This window comes from Mirounga angustirostris, unplaced genomic scaffold (genome assembly GCF_029215605.1).
Source record: "Mirounga angustirostris isolate CCGP_5_RB_7025 unplaced genomic scaffold, mMirAng1.0.hap1 SCAF_15, whole genome shotgun sequence".
NCBI classification, from domain to species: domain Eukaryota; kingdom Metazoa; phylum Chordata; class Mammalia; order Carnivora; family Phocidae; genus Mirounga; species Mirounga angustirostris.
Window position 1 is genome coordinate 7,392,406 of NW_026991723.1, and position 27,590 is coordinate 7,419,995.

At 42.8% G+C, this 27,590-nt stretch overlaps 1 protein-coding gene across 4 annotated transcripts in view; it reads left to right on the forward strand.

Moving 5' to 3' along the window:
- The window catches only part of GLIS3 (GLIS family zinc finger 3), a 442,028-nt gene that overhangs the window by 318,506 nt on the left and 95,932 nt on the right, over positions 1-27,590 (forward strand). For all 4 annotated transcript variants that reach the window (XM_064579470.1, XM_064579469.1, XM_054509147.2 and 1 more), the window contains 2 exons: positions 23,255-23,416; positions 27,344-27,454. In XM_064579470.1, the coding sequence (XP_064435540.1) occupies positions 23,255-23,416; positions 27,344-27,454 (273 nt within the window). The remainder of the gene's footprint in view (positions 1-23,254; positions 23,417-27,343; positions 27,455-27,590) is intronic.

Here is a 27,590-nt window from a genome sequence, read left to right on the forward strand (position 1 = left end):
AAAACTTGGGCAAAGAGCAAAATGAGAATTTTTGTAAGGCACCAGTGGTTGATGCTGATCTCACCATTGGCAGGTTCTGCTGGGGCACCACAGGCTAGCTCTCCCGCATCTGCCCGGAGTGGGGAGGCCCCGCAAACAAGCGTAGGTTCAGACTGTCAGTCATAGCCCACCCAAACACAGTCTTTTCTTTAACTTATTGTTAATTTATCGCGAACCTCCTATGTGTTGGAGTCAGGGAATAAGATGAACAAAGCAAGAAAAGACCTGCCTGCATAGAGACTACATTCTAGTGGGTAGATACAGGAATAGAAAAATAAGTAAACCATATGATTCCACAAGATGGCGGCAAGTACTATGGAGGAAATACGTAGGGAACGGGGCAGGTGTATTCGTTTGCGAGGCTGCCACAGCAGGTGCCACCAACTGGATGGCTTAAATAACAGAGACTTATTGTCTCCCGTTTCTGGAGGCTACAAGTCTGAAGTCAAGGCATCAGCAGGGTTAATTCCTTTTGAGAGCTGTGGGGGGAAGAATCCGTTCCGGGCTTCTCACCTTGACTTGCAGATGGCCATCCTCCCCTATATTTTCACTTTGTCTTCCCTCCATGTGAGACTGTGTGTCCAAATGCCCCCTTTCTGTGAGGACAGCAGCCATATTGGATCAGCCTTCCCCTCTCACTGTCCCCCACCAGTGATCTCATGTTGATTTGATTACCTCTGTAAAGACCCCGTCTTCAAATAAAGTCACATTCTGAGGAACGGAGGGGTCAGGATTCCCATGTGGAATTTTGAGGGGCATGCAATTCACTTCACTGTAGCCGTTAAGCCACCGAAGAGAAAGTGGTCAGGGAACGCGTCCTGGAATGAGTGGTAATGGAGTCGAGACCTAAGAAGAAGAAACCATTCCTGGGAAGAGGTGGAGGCCAGTGTTCGAGCAGAAGAAATGGCATGGAAAGATCCTGAGGTGGGAAGGGCCTTCTGTGTCTTCGGGAAAGCCGCTGCCGTGCTTGTGAGGACGTTAGGCCCGAGACGTGTCAGCCACCCGATCATGTGGCCTTGCTGGCCGACCCACTGCAGAGAGGGATTGGGTCTTACTCTGAGGACAGTAGGACGCCAGGGGAGCATTTTAGTCAGAGCCGATATGTGTTCTGCTTTTCGTTTTCAAACCTATATTTATGCCTACTGAAAACAAAGCAATGTACCCAGTGCGGAGTGCGGCTCAGAGCTTTCCTGCAGCCTTTACCACAGCCTGTCCTGGGCCTCCTGCTCTGTCTTGAACCAGCATGGACTTCATGCCTCTCCCTCCTGGCCAGCTCCTGCAGCGTGTTGTCTGTTCCCCACCTCTGGTTCTTTGCCAGCCATCTTCCTTCAGCCTGGATCTCCCCAAGTGCCTGCCATGCCCACTGTACTCTTATTCATACATTGGCACCCACTTCCTGTGTGGTATCATCCCAGATCCCCCCAGTCTGTGTCTGTCTTTAAATCTATGCCATTTTGTTGCATCTGTTCGTTTACATGGCCCCCTAACTGGGCGAGCTCTCTGAGGGCAAGGACCCCAGCCCCATTCACCTTCCTGTGCAAAGAGCCTACAGCACCGCGCCCAGAGTCAGAGCCAACCCTCCCCATCCCCGTCCCCCTTGGGATGAGTGACCGAATCGCATGGAAGCCAGGGCCCTGCGCATGAGGAGCCTGACGAAGGGCTCTCGGGCTAGTGGGGTGGGATGGAAAGAATGAGGGGCTCTGTAAGCACATCCGCGTCAGGCTGACTCCGACCCCAACCAGCGTCACTCTGGGCATCGCCGCTTCCCTTCTTGGAGGCTCCACTTGTTCACTAGGAAAAAGGGCCCAACGAGTCATGACTTTTTAAAAATAGAATTAATTTAGGAAAGCTTTGGGACTGCCCCTGGCCCCTGGCCTGGCACAAACTAGCTGCTCAATAAAATGGCACTTTCTTTCTCTTCCCCTCATCCTCAGAAAGCCTTCTTGTGGTGTTACCTGTGGGGACAAGCACACGGAGGCTGGTGAAAACTCGGAACCGGGCATTTGTTCACTTGAGGGCTTGGTGCTTGTATCCAGCAGATATTTACCTGCAAAAGCTGTTTTCAGGGGACTGAGAGGATGGAAGGCACTGTTGTGACACCATTCTGGTGGAAAAGCAGGGATTTGGGGGAGTGGAGCTGTTGCAGCTTTCCACGACCGATCAGCTCTTTATGAAGAACTTCAGGAGAATAACATTTACTGCTGCAGAATATTCCAGCACTGAAGGTCTGACTCATAATCCGTGACAATCCTTTGTTGGGCCTTCTTTTCCCCTTCCCCAGTGGCTGCCTCTGCGACATGCACATCTCAGGCAAACACTGCACCATCTGCAACATCCATAGTACGAGTCTGTGTGGACCGAGCGGGCGACATAAACGCTCAAGGTCTAAGACAAAAGGAAACACTCCAAGAAGCTCTTGCCTTTATGCCCGTGAACCAGACTAGGGATGAGCATTAAAGAAACTTCACCAAGAGTTCTGTGGGTGCTGAGATTTCTTGGTCTGTTTTCCAGAAGGGTGACGCATACATATATGTGCCTAATAGCAAGGTTTCAAATATGGCTTCTGTTTAAAATCACTGTTCTCTTGTGTTGCCTCTGGGGTGAGGATCCACTTTTCTGTGTTGGTGCTGCCCTGGTGGTACGTCCTTAGGGCGGCTGGATCAGTCTCTTGGTTGAGGAATCTGCAGTATGCAAATTCCATCCTGAGGCTCATCTTGAACTCCCTGTAGTTTGGGCTTCTGTTCCTCAGTTGCCACCTCAATAGAAATTTTTATAGTCTGCTTTTAAATGTGCTAATTATGAAGGTGAAAGCAGAGGACATTAATTGGCTAGGCCGCCAAACTGGAGAAGTGTGATTCAGTCCAAATACATCGATTGCTGCATAAACAAGAACAGGTTTGATGTGTAGGCAGTGTAAGATACTCCCAGGCAAGCACTCCAAACCCACTGCTGGGGAATGATTTTATCCTGCTTTTCCATTTGAGACCCTGAGGCCACACCTTCAAAGAAAGAACAGATACACAGATAAGGAACCACTTAGAGATTTTCTTCCCATTCCGCAGCACGGTGGGAGGCAGGTGGCTTAGAGGCCTAGAAAAGATGTTTCAGGTTTTAGCTCCAACTGTGTATGCCATGCTGTGAGTTCCAAGGAAGGTTCTTGGGATGGAGTTTTTAGACGCTTTGCCAGGGAAGATGCAGGGGCTTAATCAGCTTGTGCCTGAACCTGTAGATTGTTCTCGTTATTGATGTGCCCGAGAGGTGAGGCAGAAATCTTCCCTTTTTGGGGAGCCCTTGTGGTTTCAGCGATACTGCAGAAGAAAAAGCCAGCCAAAGACGAAATATCCAGAGTTGTTAAAGCACACGGGCAGCCCTCTCATGTGCAAGGCTGTTTCTGTAATGGAATGACTCTTTGGGGGTTTATTCAGAGTTGGCTGAAGGAAGAAGCCACTTTGGTGGGGAGCCTGGGTGGCTCAGTCGTTAAGCGTCTGCCTTCGGCTCAGGTCATGATCCCGGGGTCCTGGGATCGAGCCCCACATCGGGCTCCCTGCTCGGCGGGAAGCCTGCTTCTCCCTCTCCCACTCCCCCTGCTTGTGTTCCCTCTCTCGCTGTGTCTCTCTCTGTCAAATAAATAAATAAAATCTTTAAAAAAAAAAAAAGCCAGTTTGGTAATGAAAGGTGAAAAAAATATAACTGGTCTATGGGATCAAAGAAAAAAACAAAAAAACCTCCATGTAATGTCTTTTGGTGCACTCTAAAGCTAGAAGTTAGATTCAGTGTGTTGAGTTACTTAAGAATGGGCTGAGAATCAGAATGATGTCTCTAAGCCCTCTGGCTTTCTGGGAAAGGCCTTTATCTGATGGGCCAAAAATATTCTGCTTGAGGGTTGGGTCTCCACAGAATTAGACAAAGGGCATCAAAGCCTGTTCCATGGTGATCTGAAGGCTTCTGTCCAGGACATTTCTGTTGATTTGGATACCAACTATAGTCTCAAACCCAGGGCACTTGCTTGTAACATTTTAATAGTTAGCCTGGATTTTTGGCAGGCTTTTGTTTAGTTTATTTTTCTCTAAGCTCGAGACTTAAGGAATTGAAATTTGAGAGCATTGCTGTGTCTTGGAACTTAAAAATAAAACTTAAAAAGCTATTGGAGGTGATTTTTTTCTTTCAACTGCTGCATTGAAGAATAGAATTTAACTTTTATAAATGACCGTTGGGTAACGTCACCACAGGATTTTTTCTTTTTTACAATGGATGATGTAAACAGGTGGATTGACCAGAGTTGAAGAAGTCTTTTCTTTTTTCTTCTTCTTTTTTTTCTTTTTGGCTAAACCTAGAAAATATAGATTGTAGTAGGACCTATTCATGAGAGGAGCGGACCATGGAGTGGCCCTAACCACTGGCTTGTATGTTTGTTCTACTCCAATCAAGTTCTTCCCATTTCCCATAGCTGCAATTAAAGAGATACTTGAACTTCTCTCTGCTGATTATATTGACCCCTTCCTTTTCCTACATTCCCCCACCTTTTTTTAAAGTAAGCTTTACACCCAACATGGGGCTTGAACTCACAACCCCAAGGTCAAGAGTCGTACATTCCCCCCACTGAGCCACCAGCCAGGCGCCCCTAGATTTTGCTTTTTTTCTGCTCTACCTCTTAAGCAACCAAGCTCAACGTGGGGACTTTTGAAGAACTAGACATATTATTCGGTCACCAGGTGACCAGTTTGTCCTGAAATATAATTTATCAATTATTTTTTCCGATGGCTTTTGAATCCCTAAGTGGTGGGAGTTGAAATGATCTGAGTTAAGTGTCTAAGTCCTCACGACCATGTTGGGCAAGAATCTATTCTGAGATCCCAGAAGCAGCTTGGATATTTCCTGTTCTTTAATCTAATGCCAAACATAGCCGCTGCCCATGAGCCCTCTTCCATTGCTGGGATGCTTTTAAGTTTGTAAAATATCGTGTGTTTGTTATCTCTTTGAGCTTCAGGCCCTTCTCAAGTGGCAGAAAGTGCTTCTCAGGCTCGGTGACACCAATATCCCTGGGTCTTCTGTGGAATTCGAGTGCAGGTGTTTTATGGACAAACTTTGGTTGAACTGCCTGCCTTTTTCTTTCTTTTTTTTTTTTTTTTAGCACAAAACGACCTTCACCTTTCGTGCTCAATCCTGAAAGAGACAGGCAGAACACCACGTGTCTCCCTGAGTGTCATGGTCCAGGATGGAAGGACCTGACTTGCACTCATGATGCTCCCTCGCTGCACCCCTGAAGGGGGGGTGGTCACCACTTGAGTCACTTCTCCCATGTACAGTTCTGCTTCCTGGGTCATCTTCATCTGATGTAGCTGCTGGCTTCGGCCCTTTGTGCTCGCTCTCCCCAGCCTGTCCCCTTGTCCCTTCCACATCCCGAATTCTTTTGCTTTTGCAGAACTTCTGCTCCCCAGGTGGGTCCTTTTGAGCTTCCACATCTCTCTTTTATTTATTTATTTTTACCCACAGGCTTATGCCATGTGCGCCATTGTTTGAATTGTCATGAATTTTGGATTTAATTCCAGAGAGTCAAAGACATGTTTTCAGCTGAATAAACCAAATGAAGTAAAAAGCTTCATCCTCCTTTTACTTTATTCTCATTACCCATCCCAGTGGGGAGGATGAGTAAAGAATGCATCCTGAAAGAATTTCTGATATTCATTCTTTCTCCATAAGATACAGAGCTTAATCCTTTCTTTAGACATTTTCTTTTTTCTAAATAAACAGGGCCTAATTGGAAAAAGCTGAGAGAGCGAAGCAGAAAAGAATAGAAAACATTTACTGAGCTTGGAAGTGCATATTGAATACTGCACGAAATTTGCATATGGATTACTCGGTGAAAAAATAGAAACATTCTCAGCCCATTAGTTACTGTGATGGACTCCCACTGACTAAAATCCAAGTACTTTTGCCTTGTTTTCTCCAACTGTTCTTTTCTGTAATCATTTCTCTTTAACCACAGGGCAGCTATTCTGTTACTGCACTTTGTACTAGGGAAAAGAAAAAATAAGGAACATAGCTGTGCCTAGAATATGAGCAGGCTGCCTCTGGTTTAATCCTCGAACATTGTACCATTATTTCTAAGCTTCAGGGGAGGGTTGCCCCTTTATCAGATGGGGCTTCTGAGTCACATTTTCAGCTCTATAGTTGTGTTAAGTGACAAGCCTTAGATTTCTCCTTGGTGCCTCAGTTTCTCCAAATGCAAAAATGGTTAGCAGCACTAATGGAGATGGGGTGGGAGGGGAGAATCAATGAATATTTATAAAAGTAAATTGAGTCCCTGGAATATCAGATCCCACAGAAATTCAAAGCATAATTAAGGTAGGGAGAACAGATTAGTGTTAAATGTATGTGTGAAACACATTTTACATTTCCTTCCAACAAAGACTGAATTTAATTTACTCCAAGTGAGGAGGAGAAAAAAGGGAAAAAAATGGTATTGTGAATTAGGATTCTAAATTTGGATTTTGATATGTTGATTGGTGTACTACAGACATAAAGCCACATGTTGACTTTTTTAGCAAATGGCTGCACGCGTGTGTGTGTGTGTTGAGGGTGGAGGAGGCAAATACGTAATGAACACATTTAATTACCATTGACAGTATTCTTCCAGGAGAGCCCCATCAAGTACTAGCAGAAGAATTGTTATCAAAAACATATTTAAAGCTATTTACCTTTAATCCATAGGAAAATAATTAAATATGGATCAGCTCTTTGCTTTGTGGTGTGAGGCAAGCCTATATTTACAAAGAGACATTCAGATATTCTGTGCAGAACACATCTACATTGTTATGTCACTGTTTGAGAAAACCACCCAAACTCTGTCACTTTATGAAGAAATCGTTGAATATTAATTGATGTGGAAGTTGGTGTAAAGGATCAAAATATCAATAACCATCAGCCCATTTCAGGCTTTCACAATGGCTTGGAAACTTGAAAAAAGATCTGTGTGACACTGATTACAGAAATGGAAGGAAACTTAATAAAGAGGACCCACTGTGGTTTTTTTTTTTTTTTTTTTTAAGATTTTATTTATTTATTTGAAGAGAGAGACACAGCGAGAGAGGGAACACAAGCAGGGGGAGTGGGAGAGGGAGAAGCAGGCTTCCCGCCGAGCAGGGAGCCCGATGCGGGGCTCAATCCCAGGACCCTGGGATCACGACCTGAGCCGAAGGCAGACGCTTAACGACTGAGCCACCCAGGCACCCCAAGGACCCACTGTGTTTTATAAACACCTTCATGCTGCAAATGCACTAACTTCTCCAAAGAGCTAAAGAAAGACAAATATTCTTGAAATATTTTATCATAAAGAGTGCCCTATAGAAAAATCCACGTTCATTTTTTTTTTCCTGGCCGAATTCCCTTGACACAAGCGAAACTTTCACTGGGATAATGAAGACATGGCTAAATTTTCTAGCGAGATACAGAATTCACCAGAGAATATGTGTAGTACAGATCCCAAATCCCAGAGAAAACCAAGAAATGGTGATCTTTCTTCCCTTCCAAACAGACATCTGTGTGAATATCTAAACCAGGAACCACCCAGACAATGATCACATTGTAGGGTTTTCTTAATGCAAAATAAGTAAGATTCACGTGGAATAAAAGCTGTGTTTAGGTTGTCAGTTCAGCCTCCTGGAATCTTCCCATATAAAGCATGGCCTGAGGACCAGCAGGATCAGGATGTGTTGGGAGTTTTTTAGGAAAGTAAACTCTCAGGCCCCAATCCAGACCTCCTCCATCAGAGTTGGCATTATAACAAATTCCTCAGGAGATTTGTGTGCACGTTAAAGTCTGAGAAGCATTGTCCTAGATACCACTTGGCATGTGATTGTTTCAGGTCCTACACATTGTCTCCACATAATTACCTGATAACTTCAGATAGTTGGTTTTTGATCGTTCACTAAACGATGATAGAGAGTAGCTTTGACACTTGGATGATGGGACCTAACATTACACATCAGTCCCAGATTTTGTCATATTCCTTCTTTGAGGGCCTGGCGAGTTCCAGGCACCATGCTAGGCTCTGGAAGCAGAGGGGTAGACAAGATAGATGCAGAACTCAGGAGATAGACATTGCACAGATGATTCCTGAAAATCTTGTTTAATGGCATATGAGTAAATAATATGAAGGAAGTATACAGTGTGCAAAGAAAGTTCAATTTGGGTGAGCCTGGTTGGGTCCAGAAGATCAGAGAGTGCCATGGGATCCCCTGCACTTTGGGATCCCCCAAAGGCTGCTGCCCTTTGGAGGCTCTGGTTCCAGCAGGCCTCAACCCAGTGGGCCCCAGACCAGCAGAAGAGCAATGAGCGAGGCCCACCACCACTTCCCAGCAGTCAGGCGGCTAGTAAAGAAAGAAACCAATGCTCTTAAGCTAACTTTTTTCCCCTTGAATAAACATTTTTATTGGCCATAGGATTTTATTTTTTGAGGTGCCAAAAGCTTACATGGTTTGCTCAAATTAGAAAAATAATAAATACCACAAGTTCAGAGAGCATGCAAGCAAGAGCTCTAAATAGGACAGGAGTTACAGATCTGCCTTGTTGATTGTCATTCTCCAAATTCTCTCCCTCTGGGTGGACCTGTCCTCTCGCCCTCTCGGTTGTCTTAACATGCTCAGCAGCGTCCTCGTCTGTCTGTCTCTGCTGGGCCTTCGGCTGACCTCCAGTTAATCCAGAAGGACAACCTCTAGTTAATCCAGAAGGACGAATGTGCGGCCTTCACGCTGCTTCCTCTCCTTCTCTCCCTCCTTTTCTCTTTCCTGTTGAGGTTGCTTTTCCAACTCAGTCATTTCAAGTTTGAATTTGATTTGCATATCTAAACTGCTAATTATACCAATTACTTGCACGGCTTCTGTGTTCTAAAAAGAAGTCTGAAACTGACCCCTTTCATTAAAGTCAGTGTCAGTTTGCCCTGAAATTGGGAGCTATGGAGACAAATACTTTCTTTTCTCTTTTTCCTTCTTCTTCTTTTTAATCTTATAAATATATTTTTTAAAGGCCAGCTGCCAGTGACTGTATTTTTCAGGTCCCAAATGCTCATGTTTCTGGTCATGTTTTTCTGTAGTACAGCATAAATTCTTTAACTAAATACTACTTTTGAAAGATCAAAAGGAGTACTCCCTGCTTTCATTTGTTCTTGGCTGTAGCTCGTGGATGTCTTTTTTTTTCTTCTTCTTCTTCTTAATTTATGAAAAGCTTTCTTTCCTTCAGAAGAAAAAGAAGTGGCTCAGTGGATCATAAAGAGATCATTAGCGTTTACTAATACAGTCTGTTCTTAAGTTGCTTTACCACCATGTCTTTTCAGTATTATTTACTGAGCAGCCGAAATAATTGGGCTTTGAATTTTTAGATTACTATAAAGCAAGACCTATTGTCACTTATTGCTGGGTATAATTGTACCATATGTATTTAGCGAAGCTATTTATTCATCTCCCTGGTGAATAACTTTGTCAAAATGAGTTGAGATATTTCTGTGCGTGCAGTTGGAATCTAGAAAACATTTGCATTTCATATAGCACTTAGAAATTATAGAGGGCTTCACAAATATTTTTTTTTTCTCCAGACCTGAGGGTCTGTTAAGTTCTACTCATCTTTTATTATTCCCCGTTTTTGGTTAGAATAAGCACTGTTCTTAGGAGCATACAGTTTTTCTGAGTAGATTTTAAGCCCTGGAAACATAGTTGTAAAAAGCGAAAGGGAGGGAGGGGGAGAAAGACAGCATTATAATGTAAATAGTTTGTATTTTTATATAGAATAACTCATCTGTCCGTTATTCAGCAAATTTGCATTGAGAGCTTACTGTGCACTCTAGTACACATCGTGAAGAGGCCCAGCCTCACCCCTGTCCTGAAGGAGCTCACATCCCATGAGGATGTTCTATAAGGGGGAGAGTAAACCTAAGCTTGGGGACAGAGAATGCTTTCCTGGAAAAGGGATATTTCAGCTAAATTGTAAAAGATGAGTAGCATTTAACCAGGCAAATAGGAAGAAAACATTTTCTAGGCAAAGGAAATAGCATGTGTAAATGCCCTGGGGTGAGAAAAGTCATGGTACCTTTGAGGAACTGAAAGACCAGTGTGGTTGAAGGGGTGAGGGGGAAGGCGGGGGCGGTGAAGAAGACAAGGTTGGAGGGAGGACAGGAGCCAGATCAAGTGAGACCTTGTAAGCCATGACTAGGCTTTGGTCCTTATCCGAAACCTGTGGGCAACCTGTGAAGAATGTACCACAAGAGAGTGATATGATCAGGGTTCCAGTTTTCCAAAGATAACTCTGGTGGCACTGTGGAGACCACATGGCAGTTGGGGGCAGGAGTGGGTGGGGGCACCTGCTGGGAGTCTCTTGAAGTGTGGACCAAGTGGGAGAGGGTGGCTTAGAGCACGGAGGTCAGATGTTGACGGAGAGAAATAAGCATGTTGGAGAGATACTTCTGAGGACTTGGAGAGTGGACATGGGTATGGGGAAGAGGGAGATGTCAAGGATTACATCCAGACCCTGGGCCTACACTGCTGGGTGAATAGGGAGCAGAGAGTGAAGACCCTGTCTGGGGGGAAAGGTCATTGTTAACTGTTGGAATATTTTCCTCTGAGGCGTCGGTGAGTCATCAGTGCAGAGATACCGAATAGGCAGCAGGCCTGGAGCTCAGAGGAGGGTGGAGGCCAAGTGTAACTGTTGACAGCCATGTGCCTTCTGACAGGTTGGATTCTTCTGTCCCACAAAGGAAAATAACAAAGTGAACTATTTTCTCTTTTTTGAGGAATTTTGCTTTAGATGGAGTTAGAAGTGCTTCAACCAATATTTGTCACCATTGACAGATTGGTAATAAATACAGGGGCCCCTTCATTTGATGAAATGAGTCCGCATTCATGCCCTAAGGTATTTGATTGTTTGCAACCTTGAGGTCCTTCTAGAATGCTTAGGTTGATTATTTCATGCCAGGTCTCATAAAAGAAGATTAGAACCAAGAACGTGAGGCTTACAATACTTTTTAGTCATCGCTAATGACTTTACTCTGTGCTCAGACTTTGGGTGAGAATGATTGGTATAATTTAGAATGGTTGACCCTATTCACGACAGTAAATTTAAACTACTACTATTTTTCACTTTGTAAAGAAACAAAAGAAAAAATGTGTTTGGATTCCTTCCAAGACATGTTTCTTTCTTTATCTCTTTGACCTTCTGAGAAGTAACATTCCCTTGGAGTTGCATGGAGGAAAAACTTGGTTAAATAACTGAGCCAGAAGGCGGTGTTCTAGCTGCAGCTCTGCACTTACCAGGCCTGTGACTTTGGCAAGTCCCTGAACCTTTCTAGGCCCTAATTCCCTTCACTTATAAAATAAGGAGAATATACGAGAAAATCTGGAGTTGCTGGGTGGCTCAGCCGGTTTAGCTTCCGACTCTTGATTTCAGCTCAAGTCATGACCTTGAGGTCTTGGGCTCGAGCCCCACTGTTGGGCTCCGCGCTCAGTGCCGAGTCTGCTTAAGATTCTCTCTCTCCCCTCCTCTGCCCCTCCCCTCTGAAAAGAAAAAATTTGAACACATAAAAGATGATACAAATAATGGCTAACATTTTTTGAAAATTTACTCTGTGCTAACTACTCTCATGTCAGAATTATTGGCTCTACAAGATGACCAAAGAGGTAATATAAAGGAAGAAACGTGTCTTAGAAACAACACGTTTTTGGTCACAATGTAAGGGGCAGAAAAGGATGCTGGAAGGAAGATGAGGATGTGAATGCTATCAGGGCAGAGACATTTCTCTCAGCCACATGGACTCAAAAGCATTTGATAAAGAGGGATTCAGTTCACAGTGTTACCGAATTATTTATAATTTGTTAGTGACCGTCATTTGTCACTTAATTTGAGTAAATCTGCTTATGTTTGGAGAAGTAAAAAAAAAAAAAAAAGAAAAGAAACACGTTTTACTCATTTTTTTTATTTCTTTGGAGAATAGGAAACAATAGAAGTTTAAATTCAGTGAAAAGGCTAACTATTCTGAATAATAGACCAATATTCTCATCAAATTAAAACATCTGAGATGAGCCACATCTAACCCAAGCTTGATGGTTTTAAGTAGAATTGTATGTAGACCTATCATTCTTGTGATCAGTGGAGTCATGTTCCAAAGAGAGGGAGCAGAAGTTGCATGAAGTCGAATAGTCAAGGGAATTGAGGTGATAATTCTTAGCCAAAGTATTTTCTTAAGAACTGTAAGGATCTTAAAACTCAGTGTATGCATACAGTGACTGAATATCCCACGGGTCACGAAAACTAAACAGTCATAATTGGAAAGGGTTCATGGATTTAGCTTTTTGCCCATGAGTGAACCATGGGATCATAGGAAGAAGAGGGAAGGGGGGAGAGTGGCTTTCTCAACAACCAAGAAGGAAGAGGGCTCCGAGGTGGGATAGGTAGTTGGCAGAACAGGGAAGGGGAAGAGCAAGCGGAAGGAAAGGAAGGTCTTCCGAGCACCTGCTGTGTGTACCAGTTGGGTGTGCGCCAGGAAGGCCGTGTGGGAAAGCTGTGAAGGCAGAAAACCGGAGGTGTTGCGGTTTGGAAGCAAGTGGGTGAGTGGCTTTGATGAGGCAGTGTGGCCTGTCACCAGAGATTGTCAGTCCTCCGACTGGAGCGGCCACATGTGTCCTCTGGAGCTCACTCACGCCTTTGTAAGGGCTGCAGGGCTAATGCAAGGTTTGAGTTCCATTATTTTCATATCTGCTTCTTTTTTTAAGCAGCCAGACACAGATGACTTTTAGCAAGTACAGAATTTATATTTAAGCAGCGCATAATGAAAATCGACGGCTTTTTGTTGAGAAAAGCACAGTGTCAGGAAAATATCCCTATCACTCTCTTTCCCCCTGTCACAGTGGTGGAAATTTTACATTTGAAAGTGAAAAGGCTTAAGATATAATTTTTTAATCCCATCTTTCCTGCCCACTTGCATCTCTTCCAAAGCTTGTCAGGGCCAGATCTAGAATAGTAAGAGCCATTAAAAATTTGGCATCTTGCACTCTGTTTTTTGGAATAAACTCAGTGTGGGCCAATTTATGGTAAATTATTCTCTTCGTGTGTGAATTTCCTTTTCTCTCTTGGCAAATTCCTGCTTGCCTCTACACCCCTGCACACAGATCTTAAACACACACATTTATTACAGAATCTGTGTGGGCTCTGTGTGTAAGTGTTAGTATGTGCCCATGGCTGCACCCACAAGTGCATATGCACATATTTGCACCTATGTGCTTATATGATAGCAAATTGACTTAAACAGTTTGTCTTGGAGGTTTGTGTTGCTGTATGTATGTTAGCATACATTCTGTTACAACCCGCAAACAGTTTCTCAGTCAAAAGATGACAGAATTCAGCAATCATTTTGGGAAACACCATAGTAAATAAATATATTGCTTAGTTCTGTTAAACCAAGCATGCCAATTCTTAATAAAACCGAAGGCAGGCAGTGGCATTTCTCATCTCTGCAGTCGAAGACAGTTACTGGGTAGCCAGTCCACTGCCGAAGGGAAAGGCAGAGCCAAGGCCTCGCTACGGTCCCTGTACTCTGAGCACAGAAAGTTCTGGAGCTAGGTACGGCCATAGCGTGGGATCACCTGGGATGCTCGTGTCTGCCTCCCCTCTAGAGAGTCTGGCTATAGGATGGAGGGCAGAGGCACGGCATCCTAAGACTTGCTCCATCTGCTCTTTTGGGGATATTTGACTCGGGGCGACTCAGGGCAAGGCCCCAAAGAGCTTTTTCTTTGCATGAGAAGCTCTGATGAGAGGCTCTTTCCTCGCATATTGGAGAGCATATTAGCTCAGCTTTGAAAGGGCAATCTAAAACCGTTTCTTTTCCTTTATGTATGAAGAAGGCACACATTTATGTGCCTGGAATTATTGCTAACAACACGTTCCCAATGGGTCTGTGTTTGTTTAGCTCAAGTTTGGAAGAGGGTGTGGTAGGAAAACCGCTCACTCCCTTTGCCAGTGTTGCTCCGTATTTCTCAGAAGATCAATAAGGAGGTCGGTGCCTCACGTCCGCAAAAAAACCACAACCATATGTTGGTATTACTATTGTTTCCCCACATGGTTAGATATTAAAATAATTAAATATATCTCTTACAGTAGTTCCGTAGAACATTCAAATCCGGCAAAACCCGTGAATACATTTTTATAGCTTGTGCGATGTTGACCATTTGATGTCATCATGAGCACTAACTGGCCTGACCTAATTAAAAGGCCTTAATGAGCTTACTACACAAGGAAGTCTAGGAAATCAATATGCTTTTTTACAAAGAGTTCATTCTCTCTGTTTCGCTTAGCATTTATTTAGCAAATAATCTGCAGTCACTTGAGTATATGCCAAGCACTGTACCCAGTGCCGGTAATAAAAAGATTAATAAGACTCAGTCCCTTGTCCTCATAAAGCTCACAGCCTAGTGGGGGAAACAAACAATCCAATTAGTGTACCTCCATGTGTTAGCAAGGCTGTGGGCAAGGTGTGGTGGGCGTGTGGGAAGTGACCTATTGTGCCTTGGTGAAAGCGTAAAGGAAGGCGTCACAGAGGAGGTGACACCAAGCGAAGGAGTCAGTCGTATGTCACCAGGCACAGGGAATAGCACATGCAGAGGCAGAGGCAAAAAGGAGTTTGCTGCTTAATTAGGGGACTGCAGCTGGACTGGCCTGCAGCCCGGGTGGGAGGTAGGAGGACGGACGGGGGGCAGACCTGGCCACGGATGCACTAAGCCTTTCTTCCGCCTGCAGTCTTCTCTCTGTTTCTGTTTCTGTCTTCTCTTCCTTTTGCTTACTTCGTTGTCTTTTACTTTATCTACCCCTATCTGTCTCGAAAGACCTGAAACCGCGGGAGGGACCTTTTGGAAAAACTAGAGTTTTAGGGAATGTTTCTGACCTTTAAAAAAAAAAAAAAAAGTGAAAAATAATGCCTAAAATCCAAAGGCTGATTCCTCCCACTGCTGTCAGCTTCCTCACTTGAGTATATAGAAAACAATTCAGGGGTGTTGGAGTGGGCTGGGTCAGATTCCAAATTTATTCTGCTATATGTCTATCTCCTGGGATGTTCTGTGAAAGCAGAGAAGGTAGGATGGGGCCTGATGTTACTTTTGTATCATCCGCAGGGCCTAATCAAATGCTGAATGTGCAAGAAACTATGGAGTTTGTGGTCCCTTTATGGAGCCAGGGACTTGGTCACTTGGTGTATAGACTGGGATTGAAAGAAATAGAACAGTTGTCTTCTTTAATACAGAGTAGCAAAACATCTGAAAGTTGTTTTTATGTGTATACTTTATATGTAGTTCATAGAAGTATAGTACTTACATAGGTACATTTATATGGTATTATGTATGACATGTGGTGATCAGAAACACAGATACAAAGAAAATTAAGTAATTTGATTTCTTTTAGGTATATTTATGCAATTTATTTATGCAACCCTATTACAGGACTTAAATACATCCATTCTACTGACGTGTAATCAGACTGCATTTACTGAGATCTAACGGTGAACCTCTGGAATATACGTGCTCTAGTGGATATGTATTTGCAGATTGCATGAAATCGATGCTAATAATAACAGCAGAATCAGGCAACTTACTTATTGTTATGTTTAAACAACCCCAGACAACCTTTTTCATTATTTGCCCACTCACAGAATAATTATTTGCTTGAGATTATAGCTTTCTGGCATTGTATTGACACAACATGAATAATATATGATACCTTATATTTGTTGACTAGCTGGAGAGGGCCATATACTCTGACTTAAATACCAGTGTTTCACTGTGGGGTATTCGCTTTCCAGTTGTAAATACAGTGCCCAAGATGAGGTTCCATTTGTCCTCAGCAAGTGTCAATTGTTATAAACCAGACACTTGATAATTTACATAAAAATTTAATATGGTTCAAATGTTGGCACAGAAATAACATATTTCTCTCTACATTGTCATGTGGCTTCTCAAAAACACCGTTTTCCATTTTGTTTTTTAAGTGGTACCCTCATTTACTTTGCCAGCTCATGTAGAGTAAGGACCTTTTTGCGGATCAACCCGTAACCCACAATGTTAAGAAGCAATGAATGGCCTTAAGCCGGTAAGAAATACATACATACTGCCCATTTAGGTAAACTTTGTTTTATACAGATTTCTTAATCAAAAGCAAAAAGCACAATAAGCCAAGAAGTTGCATTTATGAGCTATTTAATCGATTCATTGTGTACCACTAGAATAACAGGGAAAAACATAGTAACTGGGATCTCTTTATTATGGGTTAGGAAAACATCATGGAAAGGGTTTTATATTAATTCTAAAAAATGTTTAATGGTTCCAGAAAATCTGGATGAATGAGTACGATAGCCCACTTCAGAACACCAGATGAGCGGTGTGCACGGACGGGCTGATTCATGAGCCCTGAGTGTCATAGCCTCTTCTCCCCTTGAGCTATGCCAGCCAAACCAACGGGCTGGGAAATGCTGAGGGCTGGTGTAGGAAATGCAAGTGCAAATCTATTTAGGTATCTGCACTCTTTGGAAAATCAGTCCAGGGTGGGGGGGCACTGATTTCTCTGAAGTTAATTCCCAAATTAAGCAGGGGTAACTGTACCAAGACTTGAAATAATTTCCCAATGAGGCCACTGTTCCTTTGGGTAGAACCTTTGAAATATTATAATCAGATACTACCTTTTAGCAACCAAAGGGAAACACAGAAATCCCTTTTCTGTCAGTCCGTTGTTCAGATAAGAAGGTGGTTAGACTGAAAACATGAGGACATCACAAAGTGAGCTCACACGGGGACTTCCTCATCACCCTCTCCGAATTCCGTCATACTCAGTGTCACGAATTCCTGAACCAGATACTTTTGAAAAGCCTCAAATCATTTGAATTATTTTCTTCTTCTCCCTTTATGTAACACTTTCTACCAACTGATGTGGTAAATACTAAGAACTTGTGCGAACATCCAGTACTAATAAGAATGCACTGGGAACGGAAACCTCAGGGTGGCACAAGGTGAGCCAGATGCCCAAATGTGCATGGAGACTGAAGGAGAAGCAAAATCAGGTGGCCCTGCGGGCTTCCACAGGCTTTCTCTTTTGCATCTTTGTCCTTTTTTTTTTTTTTTTAACTTTTCCTCTGCTTTTTTTTTTCTTCCAGACAACACTCTCCGTTATCTTCCCAGCCTACATTTTAAAATTAGATTTTACTCTTCCACACTTTGAAGGATGAAGCTGCCACAGTTTGGTTCATCAAATGCAATCCCTTTCTTTATTCTTTTTTCTTGCTCTAGTTCTTTTGTTTATTTTCTCTTCTTAAAAAAAAAAAATCCCATTAAACTGTGTATTATTATCAACCTGAGGGTAGTTTAATGATCCCTAGAACTTTATTTCTCAAAGGATAATCTTTGAACACTCAACACTTTTAGAAGAGTCGCCTAGGAGACCGGTAAGAATGCACGACCTTGGGCCTTGCTCCACACCTACTGAATCAGAATCTGCATTTTAACAAGATGCCTGGGTGACTTGGGGGACTCATGAAACCTCGAGCCAGGGAGCGCTGTCCTAGAAGGAGACTTGGAAAGCTCGGCTGAATCTGTGAGGTGGATTTCTCACCTCCTCTCAGATGTGTGATGTGGCCCCTGCCCTCAGCTCCCTGCCCTCTCCCTCATTTACACCTTTGGCAGGCATGCCTGTGATTCAAGTGGACTTGAACTCTTGGTCTTATTGTAGAAGTCACCTTGACTGTATCCACAGCATTGGAAATATCTGCCAGCCTTTCCACCCATGCCTTTCACCTCCCGTCGTCTTTGAGCCGTAAGGAGAAGATGTGGACCAGCTATAATCCATCAGTCCGTTCCCTGAGCTGCCAGCCGACCGCACCACGGCCACACTAATGGGATTAATTGGTCTTGACCAATGAAATTGTAAAAGTGTATACCTCCAAGGGTCATAAATACTGAGCCTTAATTGAAATCAAATGTATATTTTTTTAAAAAGCATGTCCAGCATCCTAGACTCCTTTCTGTTTGAGTTTTGTTGACGTTAGTGATGGTACAGAAACCTGATCAGGAAAGGTTTGCTGTTATTACTGCTTTGAGCACCCAAGTATGCTTCTCGGTATGTTACGTAGCTGATTAGGGGAGGGAATAATATTCTACTTGATTATTGGTTACACATATGGAATAAATCCTATTTTAATGGTGTCTAATGAGACTTTCATTTTCAGAACCTTACACAAAAGCCTCTAATAGAAAGGGAAAGTAATATTTCAAAGGTCATCTTAATACCCCTTAATGTCAACAATCTGTAATCAAGCCAATATATATGGATGGTGATTACAGTCCAGTTGTGATCCTTTAAATACGAAATAATCTCCTAAATTAGCAAAATGGTGTAAGCTAAGGTTCTCTGGGTTTGAGGCAATTTATCCTTTTTAAAGTTTGTTACTTGCAAACAGCCTCGGAGTTAGAGATCATTCTCAGAGTGAGGCTTCACGCAATGCAGTATTTCCAAACCCCTCGAGATTTAAGGTTCTGTCACTTCCAGTTTCATGCATTGTTCTTGTGTGTTCTGTAAAGTCGCCGAAATGTGCAAATGGAAAGTTATGGCTCCCCTTCTGTGCTTTTTCTCAGCAGGGGAGTGTACTGGGCACTAGAAGTGTGGGCTGCGTTGCTGGTCAGGAGGCCGCTGAGGGGGCTTATAGGCAGTACCTCTTGCAGAACCATCTGTCTGCCGGGCAGCCGATTACGAAGTCAGGAGTTGTGTGGACTCTCTAGTGCAAGACTGGCATTCTGAAACGTCACGCCATTCGCAGCGTGAATAGAGATGCTGTGCCCTTACCCCCCGCCCTCACCGGGAGATGTTCCTTTTCCGGCCAGCGCGGCTACTAGTTCACGTAGCTCTTGCCGCAGTTAGAAGTGGGTGAATCCCGCCGGGCACTTTACTTCTGCCAGGAGGTTTTCCGAAGTAAATCAGCAGTGGTTGCACTATGAATGGCATTCATGGATATAACATCAGAATCTCCTGGAGGGCTTGTTGACACCCAGATTGCTGGGTCCCCACCCCCAGGGTTCTGTTCTGTACTTCTGGGTGGAGCGGGGGGGCTGTATGTCCGACAGAGGCCCAGGGCCCTGGGATGCTGCTCGTTCCTGCAGCACCTCTCTGAGGAGCCCTGCTCAGCTGCATCACTGTGGATGCTGCCCAGCCATACACCTGACCTTGCATCCATCTTCCCATGAGTAAAGCTTGAGTTTCATTCATCTTGTTCCTCCCAGTGCCTAACACACATAATAGCCATGTGCAGAGGGCTTGCCCAATACTTGCTGGGGACAAAAAAAAAAGAATGTTGTTTACATGAAATTACTAGTCTGTAATCAGATACCTGCGTCCCCCCCCCCCCGCAACTCCCTCCCACATTATCATCCTGTATTTGTCTTTCTTCGGCATTCTGTGTTTCCTCCTTCTGCTGCCCCCTTGGATTCTGAGAGTTTGTTTTTCTCTTGTCTTTTTCCATATGACCTGTGTTTGAACCACAGGCAACCTCGGGCCTGGTGGTCTAGTTCTACTAGCCCTTGGTGCCTGGGTCTACAGCAAGTCGGGGAAGGAGGGGACCTGAGAGGGGCCTGTTGGTCAAGTTTTGTATAAGGCCAGGTTGGTGACAGTGGCACAAAGCAGTCGGGTGACACTTGGGACTTAAGATCTCAGGATGGACCTTGCACAATAGGAACCTTGATGAGAAAGCCTTTGGCTAAACCCAAGGAAATGCTCTTTCTGTGGTTCTTGCTTTCCTAGGTTTCAGATGTTTATTCGCAAGGCGAAACTCACTCATTAAAGGTTTGGAAAACATGAAAAAAAACCCCAGTAATACGGAAAAAGGCATCCATTTGCCCAGACACCCAAAGTATCCAGTTTGGGAGTATGTTGTAACAGTCTTTTATATTTCTATCTCAATGTTAGTTTATTTTTAATGCATTTGCATTTAGCTGAATTTATAAATCTAGGAGTAAAATTGCCCCGAGGGAAAGGAAATTCTTGTGTTGAATTACAGGGTTATTCCCATAATGAATGATAATGATTCATTACACAATTGTTTGCTTTCAAGTTTCATCCAGACCCCATTAGAAAAATGAATAGCCCCTCCTTCCTCTTCTTGCAGAACTGTCGGTGTGGCGAGTTCAGTCAGGTGTGGTGCTCTCCCGATTGCCCTGAGGTGTTGGGTGCAAGGCCCCCCATGGAGCCCTGTGTCAGTTCCTCAGTGTCTGACTTTCCTGGTTTGGGGTTCATGGTTTCAAGTGAATTTCTCCATCAAGAGTGTGTGGGTGGTATATATTATGAGCCCCTGAGTCCGAGAAATTGCCTTTCTCTTGCCTTTATTCGTACAACCCGGTGGGTCAAACCCCTTCACTCTTGGTCTCTTCCCCTGACAATCCTCCACTGCAAGCACTGCAGACCCTGGAACCTTCCAGACTTTCCTGCTGCAGAGGAGACCTGTGACATCAGCTGGATTTTCGTGATTTTTACAGATAATCTTTTGATTGTCATTTTCAGTCTGGGTGCTCATGTTTTCCTCCCATCTTTGCTCTTTCAAAACGGTCAGGATGTCCTGAGATGTAGTTCACTTTTCACTCATTTCCATGGGATGCAGCAAGCCTTTTGGTCTTTGATCACTCTTTCTGCTAATAGTAATAATAGTAATTAATTGACTCTAACTGGACATTTTACTGAACATTTACACAGGCATTGAACAGGAGAGAACATGGAAATGCCAGTCTAACATCCAATTAATGTCTGATCAAGTGGATGGTTTGAATTAGTTCGAGGACGTGTGTGAGATCCCTCTAGTTCCTCTGTGGGAGATCTGGGGGTCTTGTTTGTCTGGTGCTCACAGAAACCTCATTCGTCTATTCTAAAGTGGCTCCCCACCCCCACATTGGTGCCTAGACAATGCAGCCTTCCCTCTGACTGGGATCTGGGATGACTTGTACGAGGGAGTGGAGGCTGGGACCTCCCTAGGTCTGGGTCTGCACCCTGGAGCTGGCCCTGGCACGACATCCATCCTACAAAAGAGCCTTGCTGGGAACCAGACTATGGACTTGAGATGTCCGAAACCACAAGTTCATTTCAGACCTAAGTGTGATCAACCAGGAGACTCTAAGTCAAATCAACTGAGCTCCAGCAGTTTGCTCCAAGTGGCCCTTCAGAGAGAACCTTAAAACCAGAGGTTTGGTCGGCAGAGGCCTCTTAGCCATGAATTGGGGGTTGACTGTGAGCCCCTTTCTTCTCAAATTTGAGACCCCCTTGGAAACCTGCAGAAATAAGCCACTTAACCCCTCTTTCCCTTGAGCAGTGTATCATTATATGCCTTTTACTCTGTTGAAAAAGTTGTGGCTTTGTCAGCAATCATCTTCTGTTCAGGCTAAATTTATTTTTATGTGAAATAGAAATCAGGAAAACACCAAAATTATTTTAAGCAAAATATCAAAATTGAAATAAACCAACATATGTCTGTGAAACATGTATAACTCTCAATCAAAAATAAGTGCAACTTTCATAAATTTCTTGAAATAGTCTAGCATGCAAAATCTGGATGACTTAAATAGATGGAGTTATGACATGGTTGGTTATTCTTTCTCCTTGGTCCATCCGTTCCTTAAACCTGGCCAGTTCTGGACCATCCCTTCATGAACGGTATACTCTGTCCTCCATCATCTATTGTAATAAGCAGAGAACCGAGGGATTTTATAAAATGTCTTGTAGTAAGGTTGAATAATACTGCCGATTTCTAATGGAAACCATCTTGAATTTACCTTCTTTACTTCTGTTCTACCCCCTGCCCCCCACATTCCTCTCTAAGAAGTGAGGTGTTTTTTTTTTTTTTAATTGTTATAAACACTGTTTCCATATTCCTAAATTTCCTTTGCAGTGGGAACTCAAATGGGATGAAAATTGTCAAAGTGACAAACAGTATTCTGGGGCTTACTACCAAAGAGAGTCACAGGATAAATGCCCAGCTCACATTTATGCCTCATTTACAGGCTTTCTGTAACACATTTTCTTTATTAGATTGTCACTTTTCAGGATTGGAATCACCATGAGCCTCTAATATAGTTGCTGATATTTTTCCCACAGAAGACATGTAGTAAATAGTCCCATCGATAAATATTATTGACAAACCAATAAAGCCCTTTCTTGAAACCTTCAGCCTCTCATTTTCAATTCCTCTCTTCATGAACGAGGTAACATTTCTTGGAAAAACAAAAATAGGTAAAACTGTCACTTCATTTGGAAAACGTTCTCAGCACTACATGAATTATGTTCCAGTTCCTTTTTTAAAAGCACATTACAAACTTTTATCTTATTAGGCTTGGCATCACTGTGTATGCCAACAGAGTCACTCTTTGGGGAGTTGAGAGACTCCTTGAGATAGTTCAGAAAGTTTATGGTTGTGACGGCCTCACGGACACATGCCTTTTGCATCCTGGACTCTTGGATCTTCAGAAGCTCACTTTTATTCTCGTACATCACTTTGATTTTTTTTTTTTTTTAGTTTATTAGTTGTAAAAAGTTCCTTCCTGGTTCCTTCCATTTAGTCCAATTTGGAAATGGAAAAGTGTGTTAATTTTTAATAACTCTTTAAGACACGCATTACTGTATTTTTATTAACTGAGCCAGATGGTTCACAGCAAATTTTCTCTGACATAAGTAATCACAGAAATCAGTTTGGGACCTAGATCTGGTATGGAAAGTGGCATGTATATTAGTGGAAAAACGCAGTTCACATCATTATGTGGGTATTTTTAGAAGTCATATTTGTTACTGTTTGGATTTCATCTTATTTTTTTTGTTTTGTCTTTTTTGTTTTAGGCTAAATACATACTAAGGACATTTTCTTCCCACCGTCCCCCAGACCCAAACATTCAAGCTCCTTCTCTTTTTTTTTTTTTTAAATGAGGGGAGGAGTTAGTGACTTTTTTTTTTTTTTTAATTTATTTATTAGAGAGAGAGCGAGAGAGAGAGTGCAAGAGGGGGTAGGGTCAGAGGGAGAAGCAGACCCCCCGCCAAGCAGGGAGCCCGATGCGGGACTCGATTCCGGGACTCCGGGATCATGACCTGAGCCGAAGGCAGTCGCTTATCCAGCTGAGCCACCCAGGCGCCCTCAAGCTCCTTCTCAACAACCAAAACTCGTTTTCTGTTTCTGCAGTTTGAAGGTTGCAAGAAGGCCTTTTCCAGGCTTGAGAATCTCAAGATTCACTTGCGGAGCCACACAGGCGAGAAGCCATATCTGTGCCAGCATCCAGGCTGTCAGAAGGCGTTCAGCAACTCCAGCGACCGTGCCAAGCACCAGAGGACACATCTGGACACTGTAAGAGGGCAGGAGCTTCCGACTTCCAGTCCCAAGCCCCGGGGTGAGGGAGTGCCCGTTTGAGAGTGGGCTGGTGAAGGGGTTTGCTTCATGGTCTGCAGGTTATAGGGACAGTGCCAAGGGCAGCAGTGGAAGCTTGGTGAAGGTCCACAAGGGGCCCTGTTTGGCTCTTTCCTTATTTTTCTGCCGTGACAAGTTATCCGAAGTATTACAACTGCCCGAGACAGAGGGGTTCCTTGATTGCCTCTGTACAAAGCAGAGTGGGTCACGGGCTGTCACATAGTAGATTGGAGGACAGAGAATGACTACCAGGGACTGGGCATTAAAAAATAAGTATTTAAATATCAAGGTATGCGAAAATAGATAATATATACTATTGCTAGAAATCGGAAGTGGTTTTTCTTTCCCGCCCCCCCACCTTACCCTGGTTCTTTTTTTTGACATAAGAACTTTGGGGCTGGCGTGGTTACCGAGTGTGAATCTGGCCTTTTGCTTTAGAAACCACCTGGCATTTTCACCTTCAGGCCATCTAAAAGGAACCAGCAGATCTTTCCCTGGGGTTCAGTTTCATTATGCCTCCCCCCTCCCCGTGTGTTAACAGCCCCACATCCACTGACATAACCCCTATGAGAACAGGGGGTTTTCATCATTACACCTTAACTCTCTTCGTGTGGTCACATTTTGCTCCTTTCCTAAGACTCTTCTGTTTTCTGTTAATATTGATCGTCCTTCTTTGCATTTCTCAAGTTTTGATGCCATTTTCCTTCCACGAGGCCAGGTAGACGGTGTGCTCTTTCTCTCCACTTAACAAAGCCATCAGGATAAATGTATTATACACATCACAGATCTCTTATCCCCCATTCTTGCAAATAATGTATTCATGACAGTACTTTTTCAGTGTTAACATTCCGATGTCTATTATTAAACTACACTAGAATTTGAATTCTGAAAAGATACTGTTATTTCTACACACCTTCTCATACATATTTAAGATTCTTCTGATGTTATAGTTGACATATTTATTAAATTTTATATTAGTCTCTATTAGTCATATTGATAGAAGTCATTTTAGCTATATGTCACATAACCTTTCTAAACAGAATTATCTCCTAATATACATAAACGTGATGGTTTGCCTAGTAAATAGTTAAAATATAATTAGAGCAATATGGGCAGAGGGTAGCCCCTTTCTGCTCTAGCTGAATTGAATTCAGTGATTTTAGGACCAACAGAATAGAATATGAAATGAATAAATTTGGTGAATAGCAGGATTTTTTAAAAGGTAGAAATAGGAAAAAAGAATAAATTATGTTAAAATGCCCTATTTTGTATGTCTAAAATGGTCTTGGTAGAATCTAATAAATTTTCCAATTTGTCATTAAACTTTATCATGGAAGAATGAACATTCACGAGACAAGATTGTCTTGAGAAATTGCCTCTACTCTAGCTAGTTATCTGTAGTTTGAAAGAACTATTGTGAGCCTAAGTGTTTCGGCTCTACAATACCCTTCTTTACTTGGAGCTAATTTTAGCTAATCAGACTACGAGCATTTTCTAAAATCATTTTGGAATTTTTTTTTTTAAATCACTTTTTAAAACTTTTGAGGAAAGCTACCACAGATAATAATTTCATGATTCAGTTCAATGCAGTAGCTTTTTAAAACCGAGCTACTTTTATTTTTTTTTAAGCACCACTCTATTAAATCCTTTAAAACCATCGTTCTTCCTTTAAGATGCAAACCTGCCCTCCTGTTTAAATTTTTATTGCATTAAATGAAGTGGTAAGCTCTTTTAAAGTCATGTAAAAATTAAACATTTGTTTTAAAAAGCAAACTGTAGCTGCCTGAAGAGTGTGTTATTTAAATTCAGGCCCCCATTTCCTTTCATTAAGCGCTCCTTTATGCTAATGCTGTCAGAATTTTGGATAAAGTATCTTTCTTCAACTCAATGGATTCTTTACTTATAGGAAAATGATTTTCCCGCAAGCATTACCGAGTTCATAATTCTAACCCTGAAAAGTTTTATTGACTGATTTCTCTATTAGCATCTTGATATCTAAACAGGGGGAATGATTTTACAGTGCACATGGGAAATATAGTTTGACAAGGTGTAGGTGCCATTTAAAGTTTCAGTAATCTGAAGTAAAAATACCAGTACCCCAGGAGCCCTTGAACCAGCTCCTGACATTGCTGTTTTGGCATACGGACCCCAGGGGGCTGACAGCAGGGGAGAGAGGGCAGCCAGCTGGGAGGAATGGTGAGTATTCAAGCCTTCTCGAGAACATCTCAAAATCAAATACAAAATCACATTACTCATTTCTTGTCTCGTCAACCCAAATAGTAGCGACCATAGTAATAATAATGGTATTGATTTATGTAACACGTTAATGTTCCTGAAGGTTTTTTTACAAGCCACATCTCGAGGGCTCAAAGTGTGAGTTTATGTGGTCACAACATGACTGCTGATAAAGATATTATCGAGTTGCTCCCCTAAAGCCAGGGCAGGATAGGGAAGGCCAATGTGAGAAAGCCTGTGAACCCAGGAAAGAGTCCCAGCTGAAAGAAAACCTTTGTTTACCCAATGGAAACTCATGGGCGAGGGGCTACTACCCATACTGGCCGACCGTTTGCAAAAACTGAGATATTGGGCGCCTGGGTGGCTCAGTTGGTTAAGCGACTGCCTTCGGCTCAGGTCATGATCCTGAAGTCCCTGGATCGAGTCCCACATCGGGCTCCCTACTCGTCAGGGAGCCTGCTTCTCCCTCTGACCCTCCCCCCTCTCATGTACTCTCTCTCATTCTTGCTCTCTCAAATGAATAAATAAATCTTAAAAAAAAAAAACAAAAAACTGAGATATTGAGAGCCTGGTTCATCCACTGTTTGTGGTTAGATTTCTTATGTGTAACGCAGTGCCCAGCACCCCACGAAACCGTGAGACCTGTTGTAATTCAGTCAGTCAGTCAGTCAAGGAACAGACACATCACACTTAGAATTCATATAGAGTGTGTCAAACTAAATTATATATTCATGACTTCACCTTGTGGTTGGAATCAAAAATGGTAAAAACAAAAAAGTGAATCATAAATAAGGCAAATAATGTAATCCATGTATATGTTGCTCTGCATTTTGTTATTACTATAGGAATAGGTGCTCCAGTTTGAATTGATGGGTAGTGCTCCCATTCACTCATTCCTAATTATTAAAGACCAATCACCAGGGACGCATAAATTAAAAAGATTCTAGACTCAGCCTGAGGCTCCACACCTCACATCTATCAGGAGCATGGGGAAATTGAAGTAGCCCAATGTTTTCAGTGCACCCAGCCAAGGGCTTAGACATACAACACAGGCTGAGTATCAGGACTCCTCTAAACCTGTAACCCCTATAATAATATTAACATTCCTCTGGCTGAGTTTTCATGTGCCTGTTGTTTGAAAAACCTACTGTCTCTCGCTCACTTTCCACTAATATTCCCTTTTAAATCTCTCCTTCTCTCTTTCTGAATCAGGTTTCCTCTGAAACATTCCCAGTCTTTTCTGGACTTTTCTGCAGCTTCTTTATACCTGAACTCTTAAAGAATATGTGTTGCCTAGTTTCTGACAGTACCAAAGATTGTTTTCAGGGGAACAGAACTGTAAGTATGACTAGAGATGCTTACTAGTAATGTCCACATCCAAAAATGCCACAAGAGTTTTGTGGGGAGAGTGCACCCTTAAAGATGTCTCCTTGTTTCTTGAAAGTTTGCTCTCCTCTTGGCCTTGATGCAAACGTACTGGGCTTTCTAATTAAAATGCACAAGTGTTAACCAGCATTTCACCTCAGTCAGTTGGTAACAGTTCATGCTCTGAAGTCCGTAGTCTGAGTAAATCTTCCCTGGTTACCTTTATGATTTAACTACAACTGGTTTCTTTTTTTCTTTCTTATTTAGAAACCTTATGCTTGTCAAATTCCAGGATGTACCAAACGCTACACAGACCCAAGTTCCCTACGAAAGCATGTGAAGGCACATTCTTCCAAAGATCAACAAGCAAGGAAAAAGGTAATTTTAAAAGAGAATTTATCCAGCCAGGAAAAGCACATTTAAGTTACTCTTGCGGTACTGGGACCTTGTGCAGGGCATTGGAATTCTTCTACTTCTCAAGTTGTGACATGCATTAGACGCTTTGAGGAGAGGG